At 40.4% G+C, this 13440-nt stretch overlaps 1 protein-coding gene across 1 annotated transcript in view; it reads right to left on the minus strand.

Moving 5' to 3' along the window:
* The window catches only part of LOC140428321 (protein-glutamine gamma-glutamyltransferase 2-like), a 64928-nt gene that overhangs the window by 32623 nt on the left and 18865 nt on the right, over positions 1-13440 (minus strand). The window contains exons 3-6 of the mRNA XM_072514667.1: positions 11841-12083; positions 1617-1735; positions 1288-1416; positions 414-591 (exon numbers count right to left, since the gene is read on the minus strand). Of these exons, the coding sequence (XP_072370768.1) occupies positions 414-591; positions 1288-1416; positions 1617-1735; positions 11841-12083 (669 nt within the window). The remainder of the gene's footprint in view (positions 1-413; positions 592-1287; positions 1417-1616; positions 1736-11840; positions 12084-13440) is intronic.

Raw genomic sequence — 13440 nt, forward strand, 5'->3', positions numbered from 1 at the left:
CCCCTCCATGGTCGCCACCGGAAGCCCCTCCATGGTCGCCACCGGAAGCCATTGCTCATCAATTCTAAAGACAATATTGGGTGGGATTTTCCAGTCACCCTCGCCCTGGGACCAGAAATTCCGTCCGAGGTCAGCGGACCTTTAAATGGTCAACCAAATTTTCCGTCGCACCTGCTACGGTTCCCACAGCGGATGTGACCTGGAAATTTACCCCATTATATTTGTATTTATTCTATACAATGTGGAAATAATTGACTACTTTAACATAGTTTCAGTTTGTATTAATATATATTCTTTATACAGTCATTTGTATTTGTATAGAAATATATTTCATATATTTAGGCAAATAATTAAATGCACCATTTTTTGGGGGTTTAAATTTAATTTCCATATGAAACCTTAATTGCTATTACCTGTGCAGGCCACTGCTGCAAACACCCAGCACTGCCCATAGCAAACTGGCTGACAGCCATTGTTATTCCACTGACGAAGGATGGCAACACTTCCACTCCATTTCCCTGGATATATCCCATCCGTATATGGATCATCCCATTTGCCAAAAAGTATTCCGTTATCATCATTGCAATTCACCTGGATGGATAAGACATTAAGTTTCTGTTGCATTGTTTTGAAGTTCTGACAGCGATTAAGATGGCAAACACATAGATGAGATCAATGAGTTAACATTTTTAGCTCAGTTACAACTATTAATTGAACTCAACTACTCAAACCATCTCGCATTTTCTAATTCCTGCACTCTTGCAGCCCTTTTGTGATGAATTTACTAAGTTACCATTATTCTGACTATAGCTTCAGCTCACCATCAAGGCCTGTGCTCACCATCAATGTGGTTCAAATTATTCAATAGAATCCTGTGACATGGTCAGCCATTTTGCATGATAAACAACTCCAGAGTTCCAACTGAACAGGCAGTCAAATAATAACATCAGAAAATATGGAAGAATATTAGACAATTCAGCTCATCTTCATTCAGCTCATCATCACGTAGAATCTAACTTACTGTTGACTCTGCTCCACCTAACTAATATCCTAGCAAAGGATTCTGTATAAATGCCCTCTGACCCCAAAAGAGAATCAATTAGAATGTGAAGAAAAATCGAGCTCACAAGAGGGCTAGAAATACTCCAGGTTAAAATAAAGCTCATAAAGACACAGGAAGTCAGCAGTACCAGACTAGTCATATACATTAGCAGACAATGCTTGGAAATGTTATAGTGTTACTTACTAACCTTATGAATTATATTAGCTTAACTTTTCTGTTCTTACCATAGCAGACACTGTTCTGCAGATGTAAACAGGGGAACCTCTGCGAGTACAGTCCTTTGCTGGGTTTTTCAGATGTTTGGGACTGTTGTCTATTAGCTTAAGGCAGATGTCCAAAATATCTTCTTCAAACTAGAAAAAGGATTTAAGATTTATTTTGTGTCATGAGCATTGCTTAATAAGGATTTAGTTTGAGATCATGAATATTCATATACAGTCCCCAGGAAAAGCACAGGGTGGACAAACAATTTGGGTATAAGGAAATAAGAACAATTGGAGCATAGTTGGTAAAAAAATTACATAACAGCAAGTTCCCCCAGTTTTACAAACACCTGTCCAAAGTTCCACGGCAAATGTTGAATGTATTCAGAGCAGCCAGTGAAAATAATTCCTTGCTCATTCAGCACATACTCGTCTAGCTGTCCAGCATCATTCAGAAAGACTTCGTCCTCTTAAAACAAAAGGGAAAACACAGGCATTAGCAGCAGTGGTTTGTGAACTGTAGAAAAGTCAAGCATTATGTCCTGTGGCCAGGATCTTCAAAGCTGGCTATGTCTTCCCATTCACCATACATTTTATGGTGAAAGAGGAGAAGAAGTTTGCAAGTCATTTTCAACACTCAAGATGTCAAATAATTTTAATGATACAATACTTGCACGAGGAAAGTATTTTGTGATCTATTTAGAGTGCGCTTAGTGAAAAAAATGAAAAGATCTGGAGCTGAAGTTTAAATTTACAAGTTGAAATCACAAGGAACTTAACGATGCTTTGGGCGCAAGGAATTTGCTTATTTATGATGTTTACAGTGCACATCTGGAGTGTGAGTGAGTGCAAATTGGGTGGGACCTGAAATTATCTGTCCCTCAATATTTAACTTTTCTGCACAATGACAGTTTTTGATATGTGATCTACTCTCTGGAAAACTGAGTTGATGTAAGTTTGCAAAAATCATGAATGGATGCCATGAGAATGGAGAAGGCCATTTTGTTTAGCCTCAAAAGCAAGACCATTCTAAGGCAATTAAGCAAGACTCAGATAGCTATTGTCCTGCGCATAGACATGTGCTCTTGATATCTTTTGGTATCCCTCAACTCAAAATTTGTTTGGGCTTTAACTTGCTAGGGTAGTCAGGGTAACAGGACATTATAGATCTCAGTGCCTAGTGAAACTAAATACACCTTTCATTCGGCAATAATCACACTTTAAGTCTGGAAAGATTGAGTGGTATATTCCAGCCCCATTGTGTCACCATGGTAAATTTGTCCACCCAACTTAAAAGTCCATCGACTTGCCGCAAGATCGAACAATCCTGGCAGCGGGCAGGGCCGGAAAATACCACCCTTTTAACTTGTTATTCTGTCTTGTAGATAAGAAGGGCCAATTTGAACTGATACTGTTACATATCACATCAGTCTTTAGTGCAGCAATGAAATGAGACCCTCTGCAACACTTGCACACAACAATTGGTTCCAAAAGCTAATTAGTTCCTGGCTCTTTACAGATATGTACAAATAATATAACAATATATAACACCTTGTGACTGAGCTCATCAAATGTAGCATGCAGTCTCTCCCAAGCTTTGTCTTGCCATCTGTGTTGCTTGTGAGTATGTCATGTGAGAGTACCTTTAAGAAATGCGTGTTTATAAATGGGTATGTATATAAATATCTGTAGTGAGAGTACCTTTAAAAAATGGATGTTTATTACTGCAGTGATGTCAGAGAGTGGGTGGAGCTGGGCTGTCTGTCAGCTTTTTACTTTTGTTTTAGGCTGTTTGCTGCCGGGTGTGTTTTAGTTTCGTTTTCAGAGCTGGATAGCTGCAGTCACAGCTAAAAGGTGTATTAGAGTCTCTCTCTGTAATCTGAAGACTGTAAATCGATCCTGGTGATTTAAAACTAATAACAGTAGTGACTTTATCCTGATGTGCTTCTGGTAAAAGGTGTTTTAAGTCTTATGGATGTTAAAAGGAAAGCTTAAAAGATTACTTAATGTTGTATTCTTTGGGGGTTGTATTTGAATTAATGGTTGCTAAGATGTTCACTGTATGTTTTAAAAAGGTTAACTTGAGTTCATAGAATAAACATTATTTTGCTTTAAAAAATACTTTTCCATTTCTGCTCTATCACACCTGTAGAGTGGGCCGTGTGATCCCCATACCACAATCTATTAAAAGCTGTGGGTCAGGTGAACTCCATGATACACTTTGGGATTCTCTAAACCCTGGCCCACAGCAAGTATCACTTCCTCCAGTACAATTTTGCATTTAGGAAAAGAACTGGCACAGGAGGTCCCAATTCTTACTGGGACAAGATTTCCTGGGGTCCTAGCCAGGAAACCTTTCCAGCCAGCAGTAGTCAGCCTCATTAACCATCCTCATTACCCAGTTAATAACAGAACATTACTGCTGAAGTGGGAAAGCTTTGACAAAGAATCATCCGGACTCAAAACGTTTGCTCCCTTCTCTCCCCGCAGATGCTGTCTGGCCTGCTGAGATTGCCCAGTATTTTCTGTTTTTGCCTCATTACCCAATTACCCAGTCTCATTAAAACATTTAAATGGGAGCAGCTTTGGGGAGCAGGTTCATTACCCTCCCCACCGCCAATCCATACCCTTCCTCTGTTAAACATTGCTTGGGATCAGGTTTGAAGTGTTTTAAAATGCTAATAACCCACCTGATCCAAACACAATAAGGGTTAAAATTCCCCCCCAGCACCTCCAACTCTTCAGCAATATTAAACAGCAAGTACATTATGACTGAATAAAATCTCGAAAGTCAATTCCATCAGTAGAAGAACTGGACCTCATTAATGGGAGTAGAATATCATAGAATTTACAGTGCAGAGGGAGGCCATTCGACCCATCGAATCCATATCAACACACCAAAAGAGCACCCTACTTAAGCCCTCACCTCCATCCCATCTCCGCAACGCATTAACCTCACTCAACCTCTTGACACTAAGGGGCAATTTATCATGGCCAATCCACCTAATCTACACATCTTTGGACAATGGGGGGAAACCGGAGCACCCGGAGGAAACTCACACAGACACAGGAGAAAGTGCAAACTCCACACAAACAGTCACCCAAGGCCAGAATTGAACCGGATCCCTGGAGCTGTGAGGCGGCAGTGCTAACCACTGTGCCACCATGTCACCCCTATTCTCTGTTGTATATGTTTACTGACCATCGACTAGTTACAATGTGCAATTGTGCAATGGCGAAAAATGGCATTATGATCACAAAATTACAATAATCTTGATTTCAAATTTGTCTAGACTTTCATATCTAAGTTTTTAGTTCTGACAAAAAGATGCCTGTGATCTCATCCATGAGTAAGTGAACTGTCGATCCTGGTGATTTAAAACTAATAACAGGAGTGACTTTAACCTGATGTGCTTCTTGTAAAAGGTGTTTTAAGTCTTATGGATGTTAAAAGGAAAGCTTAAAGGATTACTCAGTGTTGTATTCTTTGGGGATTGTATTTGAATTGATGGTTGCTAAGATGTTCTCTGTATGTTTTAAAAAGGTTAACTTGAGTTCATAGAATAAATATTGTTTTGCTTTAAAAAAATACTTTTCCATTTCTGCTCTACCACACCTGTAGAGTGGGCCGTGTGCTCCTCATACCACAATCTATTAAAAGATGTGGGTCAGGTGAACTCCAACATACACTTTGGGGTTCTCTGAACCCTGGCCCATAACAAATTGGGGGCTTGAGGGGGATAAAAGTCTATCTATTGGATTGGCTTAGTGAACTTAAAGACATTGAGGGGTGAGCATATTGTGGTTGCTTTCAGGTGTGGTATTTTAGTTCAAGGAGGAAGTGTGTTATGGACAATGGCTCTTTCAGAGGCTCTGAAGTTGTTGGGGGTGGAGACAGTCACACGCAGTGCCTTACGGACAGAGACTAAAAGTAGACTGTTAAATTTGGCAAAAACATTGCAGTTAACAATACCTGACAAAATGCGAAAAGATTAGGTCATTATGGCGGTGGCTAAGCATTTAAAGTTGCCTGAGATACAGTTTGACTCATTGGAAAAGGCAAAAATTCTGTTACAAATTAAACAAATGGAACATGAGAAAGTATTAAAGCAGCTTGAATATGAAAGAGAGAGAGAGGAAAAAGAAAGAGAGAGAGAAAGAGAGAGAGGAAAGAGAGAGAGGAAAAAGAGTGAGAAGAAAGGAAAACAGAAAGAATAGCAGAACAAAAAGAAAGAGAAAGGGAGATACAGATCAGGGAAAAAGATAAAGTGAGAGAGTTTGAACTTCAGAAAATGACCATGAAACATGACAGTCAGTTAAAATTGGCAGACGTAAATGGAAACGTACAGTTGGAAGATAGTGATGAGGATAGTGAGAAGGAGCGTCATAGTCAAAGCCTTGGTGGGAATCTATTTAAATATGTCCAAGCATTGCCAAGGTTTGATGAGAAGGAGGTAGAAGCCTTTTCCATTTCCTTTGAGAAGGTAGCTAAACAAATGAAGTGGCCACAGGACATGTGGGTATTACTGATTCAAACAAAGCTGGTAGGTAGGGCTAGTGAAGTGTTTGCATCACTACCTGAGGAGGTATCTGGGACGTATGAGGAGGTGAAAAAATCCATCTTTGGTGCATATGAACTAGAGCCTGAAGCCTACAGACAAAGGTTCAGAAATTTAAGGAAAGAATTTGGTCAAACATACATGGAGTTAGAAAAGATCGAACAGAGTAATTTTGATAGGTGGATAAGGGCTTTAAAAATAGACAAAACTTATGAAGCTCTCAGAGAAATTATACTTTTGGAGGAGTTTAAATATTCAATTCCTGATGTAGTGAGAACTCATGTGGAAGTGCAGAGGGTTAAAACTGCGAGATTAGCAGCAGAAATGGCAGATGATTATGAATTGGTTCATAAATCAAAGCTTGGTTTCTGACATCAGTTTCAGTCTGTGAGGGATAGAAACTGGGCACATGAGAAATACTTAAGTGGTAAAGGTAAAGGTGATCTGATGGGAGATAATAAGGAGAGTGTACCTCAGATTAAACAAGAAATCCAGGAGGGTGGAAAAGAAATGAAAAATTTCAAATGTTTTCTCTGCAATGAATTAGGCCATGTAAAGTCACAGTGTTGGTGGTTGAAGAAAAGCACTGGGAAGGCTGATGTGGTAAAACAGGATAAGACAGTAGGGTTTGTTAAAGTGGTAAAGGAAAGCCCAAGTGAAGCAAAGGAGGTGCAAAAGATTGTACAGCCTGATCAAGAGGTAGAATCATAGAATCATAGAATCATAGAAGTTTACAGCATGGAAACAGGCCACTTGGCCCAACCAGTCCATGCTGCCCAGTTTTTACCATTAAGCTAGTCCCAGTTGCCCGCACTTGGCCCATAACCCTCTATACCCATCTTACCCATGGAACTATCTAAATGCTTTTTAAAAGACACAATTGTACCCGCCTCTACTACTACCTCTGGCAGCCCATTCCAGACACTCACTATCCTCTGAGTGAAGAAATTGCCCCTCTGGGCCCTTCTGAATCTCTCCCCTCTCACCTTAAACCTATGCCCTCTAGTTTTAGACTCCGCTACCTTTGGGAAAAGATGTTGACTATCTACCTTATCTATGCCCCTCATTATTTTATAGACCTCTATAAGATCACCCCTAAGCCTCCTACGCTCCAGGGAAAAAAGTCCCAGTCTATCCAGCCTCTCCTTATAACTCAAACCATCAAGTCCCGGCAACATCCTAGTAAATCTTTTCTGCACTCTTTCTAGTTTAATAATATCCTTTCTATAATAGGGTGACCAGAACTGCACACAGTATTCCAAGTGTGGCCGTACCAATGTCTTGTACAACTTCAACAAGATGTCCCAACTCCTGTATTCAATGTTCTGACCAATGAAACCAAGCATGCCGAATGCCTTCTTCACCACCCTGTCCACCTGCGACTCCACCTTCAAGGAGCTATGAACCTGTATTCCTAGATCTCTTTGTTCTATAACTCTCCCCAACACCATACCATTAACTGAGTAGGTCCTGGCCTGATTCGATCTGCCAAAATGCATCACCTCACATTTATCTAAATTAAACTCCATCTGCCATTTGTCGGCCCACTGGCCTAATTGATCAAGATCCCGTTGCAATCCTAGATAACCTTCTTCACTATCCACTGTGCCACCAATCTTGGTGTCATCTGCAAACTTACTAACCATGCCTCCTAAATTCTCATCCAAATCATTAATATAAATCACAAATAACAGTGGACCCAGCACCGATCCCTGAGGCACACCACTGGTCACAGGCCTCCAGTTTGAAAAACAACCCTCTACAACCACCCTCTGTCTTCTGTCGTCCAGCCAATTTTGAATCCAATTGGCAACCTCACCCTGGATCCCGCGAGCTTTAACCTTCTGCAACAACCTACCATGCGGTACCTTGTCAAAGGCTTTGCTAAAGTCCATGTAGCCAACGTCGACTGCACTGCCCTCATCTACCTTCTTGGTCACCCCCTCAAAAAACTCAATCAAATTTGTGAGACATGATTTTCCACGCACAATGCCATGCTGACTGCCCCGAAGAGGTGATTGATAAGAAGGTGCCAGATCTCTTTAAAGAATTTACTTGTGTAGGTAGTTTACTCATGTGTATCAGGAGGAGCCGGTAAAGAAGTCACAATTTTAAGAGATACGGGAGCTGGTCAATCTTTAATGGTAAGAGATGAGGAGTTATGTGGTTTGGGAAGAATGTTGCCAGAAAAGGTGGTAATATGTGGAATTCAGGGTGAGAGGAGTAGTGTTCCATTATATAAGGTAAGGGTGGAAAGTCCAGTGAAGAGTGGTGAAGTGGTAGTAGGAGTAATAGAGAAACTATCTTGTCCTGGAATACAGTTTATCTTGGGTAATGATATAGCTGGATCGCAGGTGAGAGTGATGCCTACTGTGGTTGATAAACCAGTGGAAAATCAGACAACTGAAGTGTTGAAGGACGAATATCCTGGGATTTTTCCGGTTGTGTAGTAACAAGGTTGCAAAGTCACAGGTTAAACCAAGACGAGAAATCAAAGCGTGAAGATGACGTTGAAGTGCAATTGTCAGAAACGATTTTTGATCAGATGGTTGAAAAAGAACAAGAACAGGTGGAGGATGCGGCGGATATTTTTAGTTCAGGAAAATTGGCGGAGTTACAACAGAAAGATGTAGAAATAAAATGGATGTACCAGAAAGCATGCACGGAAGAGGAATCTGCGTGTATACCAGAGTGTTATTACCGTAAAGGTGATGTCTTGATGAGAAAATGGACACCTTTATATATGCAGGCGGATGAAAAGTGGGCAGAGGTTCATCAAGTAGTATTGCCGGTAGGGTATAGAAAGGAAGTGATGCGAGTTGAACATGAGGTACCATGAGTCAGTCGGGAATAAGGAAAACTCAAGCTAAAATCCAAATACATTTTTATTGGCCTGGACTACATTAAGATGGAGTTAAATTTTGTCAGTCATGTCACACATGTCAAGTGATAGGGAAACCTCAAGCAGTGATAAAACCAGCACCCTTAATACCCATTCCAGCATTTGAGGAACCTTTTACAAGGGTCCTAATTGATTGCGTAGGACCGCTTCCTAAAACGAAAAATGGGAATCAATATCTTTTGCAATAATGGATGTGTCTACTAGGTTTCCAGAGGCCATTCCAGTACGTAATATTACAGCTAGAAAGGTTGTGGAGGAGTTACTTAAATTCTTTACTAGATATGGACTACCCACAGAAATACAATCGGATCAAAGATCGAATTTTACCTTAAGGTTATTCAAAGAAGTTATGGATAGCTTAGGAATAAAACAATTTAAATCAACGGCATACCATCCAGAATCGCAGGGAGCGTTAGAAAGGTGGCATCAGACATTAAAGACAATGTTGAGGGCTTATTGTCAAGATTATCCTGAGGATCGGGATAAAGGAATTTCATTTGTACTGTTTGCAATTAGGGATGCACCTAATGAGTCAACCAAATTTAGTCCTTTTGAACAGATTTTTGGTCAGGAGGTAAGAGGACTACTTAAATTGATTAAGGAAAGATTGGTGAGTGAGAAATCGGAAATTACTTTATTGGATTACATGTCAAATTTTAGGGAACGATTAAATAGAGCAGGTGAATTGGCTACACAACATTTAAAAGTTGCACAAAATGTGTTGAAACGGGTAGCGGACAAGAAATCCAAAATTCGTAGTTTTGCCAGTGGAACTAAAGTTTTAGTGTTGTTACCAGTGGTAGGTGAACCTTTAAAAGCAAAGTTTTGTGGACCTTATCAGATTGAAAGGAAATTAAGTGAGGTGAATTGTGTGGTAAAAACACCAGATAGAAGGAAGACTCACTGAATGTGTCATGTGAATATGCTTAAAAGGTACTTTGAAAGGGAAGGAGAGAAAAAAGAGGTTTTAATGATTCTAACTCAAAGTGACAAACCAAATCCAGATGACTGTGAATTTGACATACCTCAAATTAAATTGGAAAATGAGGATGTTCTTAGAAATTGGGATAAATTGTTGAGTTACCTTCCAGAGGAAAAATGAACTGACTTGAAAGAGTTATTGATAGCACGTGGGCAAGTATGTAGAGATAAATTGGGAAGTACTAAAATGGCTATACATGATGTAGATGTGGGAAATGCTGTTCCAATCAAACAACATCCATACAGACTTAACCCTTTAAAATTGGCACAGGTTAACAAAGAGATGAGAGCATGCTTAAAAATGGCACAATAGAAGTGGGTTGCAGCCAATGGAGCTCACCCATAGTGATGGTACCAAAACCAGATGGTACCCAACGGTTGTGTGTGGACTATAGAAAGGTTAATTCAGTTACAAGAATGGACTCTTATCCTATCCCATGTTTGGAGGATTGCATTGAGAAAGTGGGACAATCAGCTTATATTTCCAAACTGGATTTACTTAAAGGTTACAGGCAGGTAACTTTATCCGAAAGGGCGAAGGAGATTTCAGCTTTTGTGACTCCAGATGGTATATACCAATTCAAAGTTATGCCATTTGGCATGATAAACAGCGAAGCCACATTTCAACAGTTAACTAACAAAGTTGTTTCAGGATTACCCAATTGTGCGGTATACATCGACGATCTGGTAATTTTCAGCCAGACATGGACAGAACATTTGAAACATCTGATGGAGTAATTCGATCGACTTCAGGAGGCGGGTTTGGTGATAAACCTAGCCAAAAGTGAATTTGGAAAGGCCCAAGTCACTTTCCTTGGCCATACAATCGGACAGGGTCGAATGGTCACATGGGAGATGAAACCAACAGTTATTGAGGAGTTTCCGATACCCTCAAGACGAAGGGAAACAATGCAATTTCTTGGTATGAGTGGATTTTACAGGAAATTTGTACCCAATTTCAGCAGTGTGGTCGCTCCACTGATGGACTTGCTCAAGAAGCGGAACAAATGCCAATGGACAGCGGAGTTTCAACAGGCATTTGACTGCCTGAAAGCTGTGATAACCAATGCTCCTGTGTTGGAGAATTGCAAGGGACTCTGTGATCAGATTGAACTAAAGTATCTGACTTTATAGAGAAATGCCGAGGCGTAGAGAAATGGACGGATCGTGCAGAGCCTTCTTGTTCAAAGAGATTGTCAATCGAGAAGGATTTCAGTTGGAGGAAGAAAAACGAGGAAAAAAAATGAACTATATTGTTATACCTGTTTGTGGTGGGTTGTTTTTTGAACCAAAAAAGTATATTTACTGTGTGCATTTCTTAAAGGATAGTGAAAAGGTGAAAAATGAAACCATCTTGAAGTTGATGGTTTATTTTTTTTTCTTGGGGAGAGGTGTCATGTGAGAGTACCTTTAAGAAATGGGTGTTTATAAATGGGTATGTATATAAATATCTGTAGTGAGAGTACCTTTAAGAAATGGGTGTTTATTACTGCAGTGAGTCAGAGAGTGGGTGGAGCTGGGCTATCTGTCAGCTTTTTACTTTTGTTTTAGGCTCTTTGCTGCCGGGTGTGTTTTAGTTTTGTTTTCAGAGCCAAAAGGTATATTAGAGTCTCTCCCTGTAATCTAAATACTGTAAATCAATCCTGCTGATTTAAAATTAATAACAGTAGTGACTTTAAGCTGATGTGCTTCTGGTAAAAGGTGTTTTAAGTCTTATGGATGTTAAAAGGCAAGCTTAAAAGATTACTTAGTGTTGTATTCTTTGGGGGTTGTATTTGAATTAATGGTTGCTAAGATGTTCACTGTATGTTTTAAAAAAGGTTTTTAGTTCTGAGAAAAAGATGCCTGTGATCTCATCCATGAATAAATGAACTATTCCAAGAATATATATGACACAATATAACTTGGGTTGGATTCTCCGCCCTGCCAGACCCGTTTTCTGGCATGGCACGCCCCCTCCGGCAGCGGGATCCTCCATCTCGGCAGCTGGCCAATGGGGTTTTGTATTGTGGCCACAACCACGCCATCAGGAAATCCGCAGGCGTGAGTGCGCTGCTAGTGAAGCAGAGGATCCCGCCGACGGAGAATCCCACCCAAACTTGTATTTCGTCTAGTATTAAAAGCAACAGTACCTGAACACCATGGGTTGAAAAGTACAACAAACTCCCCAAGTGGATAGATCACCGTCTGGTCCACAGTTATTTTCTGCAGAGCTAAGGTGTAACGACCAATCTTAGCATTTGGTGCTGAATGTACATTTAGGGACAATTTGGTAGTGGAGGAGCTAACAGCAACTGCGCTCCATCTCCTTTTATTAATTGAGTCCGATGGCGAAAACAGAATTTTAGTTCCCAATGTCTCTGAAGGATTTGGCCCTAAACGAAATGAACAAAAATCAATTAATTCAATAGTAGGTAAAACATATTTTTAATCAATAATCGAAAATCGTGACCTTTCATAGAAGTGCCAGGTCCACAGATGTTTAGAGCAGACAATTAATTACCAGATTATCTTGCTTACACAGATGAACAGCAGTCAACCAATCAGGACCTGGAAGTAATGAGCAAGATTTACTCTGTTCCCTTGGAGTGACTCAAACAGCAGCAGGAGAGCACTGGTCTCCACATGAATGGTCATTATCAGCAGTGCCAGAATCTTGAAGGCATGCTTTCCCAAATGGCTAGGTCCGTCGCGCATAGTTGTACCCTGCTGTGCTCTTCACTACCTCAAGTGCTGTTTGCCATTTATCAGTTCTGGGGCCTCTCCTTTATACCATATATACATATATATATATATATATATATGTATATATGAACAGTAAGCTGTGTACCCAAATTTGCGATGGCACTACGTTCAGTGGGTTGGAGCAGAAAGTTACAAAAGGACAGAGACAGATTAAATGACTGGACAAAATCATGGCAAACGGAGAGCACCGTGAGGAAAGTGAGTATAATAACGTGCACAGGACACACGGGGCGGGGTCGATGGTTTTTCCTATGTGACTCGAGGAGAATGAGCTCCCCCACTAACTACGGGCTGATAACCATGTTGTATAAAAGGACAGCCAGTCAGAAACTGACCAATACAGAGAAAGGACCCGGCGAGGTATAACCGAACACCATGTAAATAGTTGCTCTTATAAATAAACATCTTTTTTTGTTTACTCGTCGGACTCCCTTAGCCTTTATTAAGGAATTTAAGGACGAATCTGAAAAATGTCTTAATGGCGCAAGACAAGGATTTGCGGAGGAGCAAAGGAATTTAGTTGTCTGCATACACAAATCTGTAAAAGCTAGTGCACAATATAAAAGCTAATCTGAAAGGCGCTTCAAATATTGGCCCTTATATGAAGGACACTGAAATAGGAAAGTCTGAAAGTGATACTTCATTTATATTTCATCAAACCCCTTACCGCATTCCATTTTCTTTTATTATATGATGTTGGAGAGCAGACACTGCTGCTAAAGCTGCCATTTATTGATCATCCCTTAGCCCCTTGAAAAAATGTTCATACGGGACAGTCTAGAATGTGAGGTCACAGGTATAGGTTGAGAGGCGGTATTTTTAGAACAGAGATGAGGAGGACCTACTTCTCACAGAGGGTGGTGAATTTGTGGAACTCGCTCCCCATGGTGTGATGGAATCTGAGCCATTAAATGGTTTCAAGAAGGAGACAGAGATATTTCTGATAAAGAAAACAGGTTAAAGGGACATGGGGAACAGGTAGGAGGT

The sequence above is a fragment of the Scyliorhinus torazame genome, chromosome 8, assembly GCF_047496885.1.
Source record: "Scyliorhinus torazame isolate Kashiwa2021f chromosome 8, sScyTor2.1, whole genome shotgun sequence".
Taxonomy (NCBI): domain Eukaryota; kingdom Metazoa; phylum Chordata; class Chondrichthyes; order Carcharhiniformes; family Scyliorhinidae; genus Scyliorhinus; species Scyliorhinus torazame.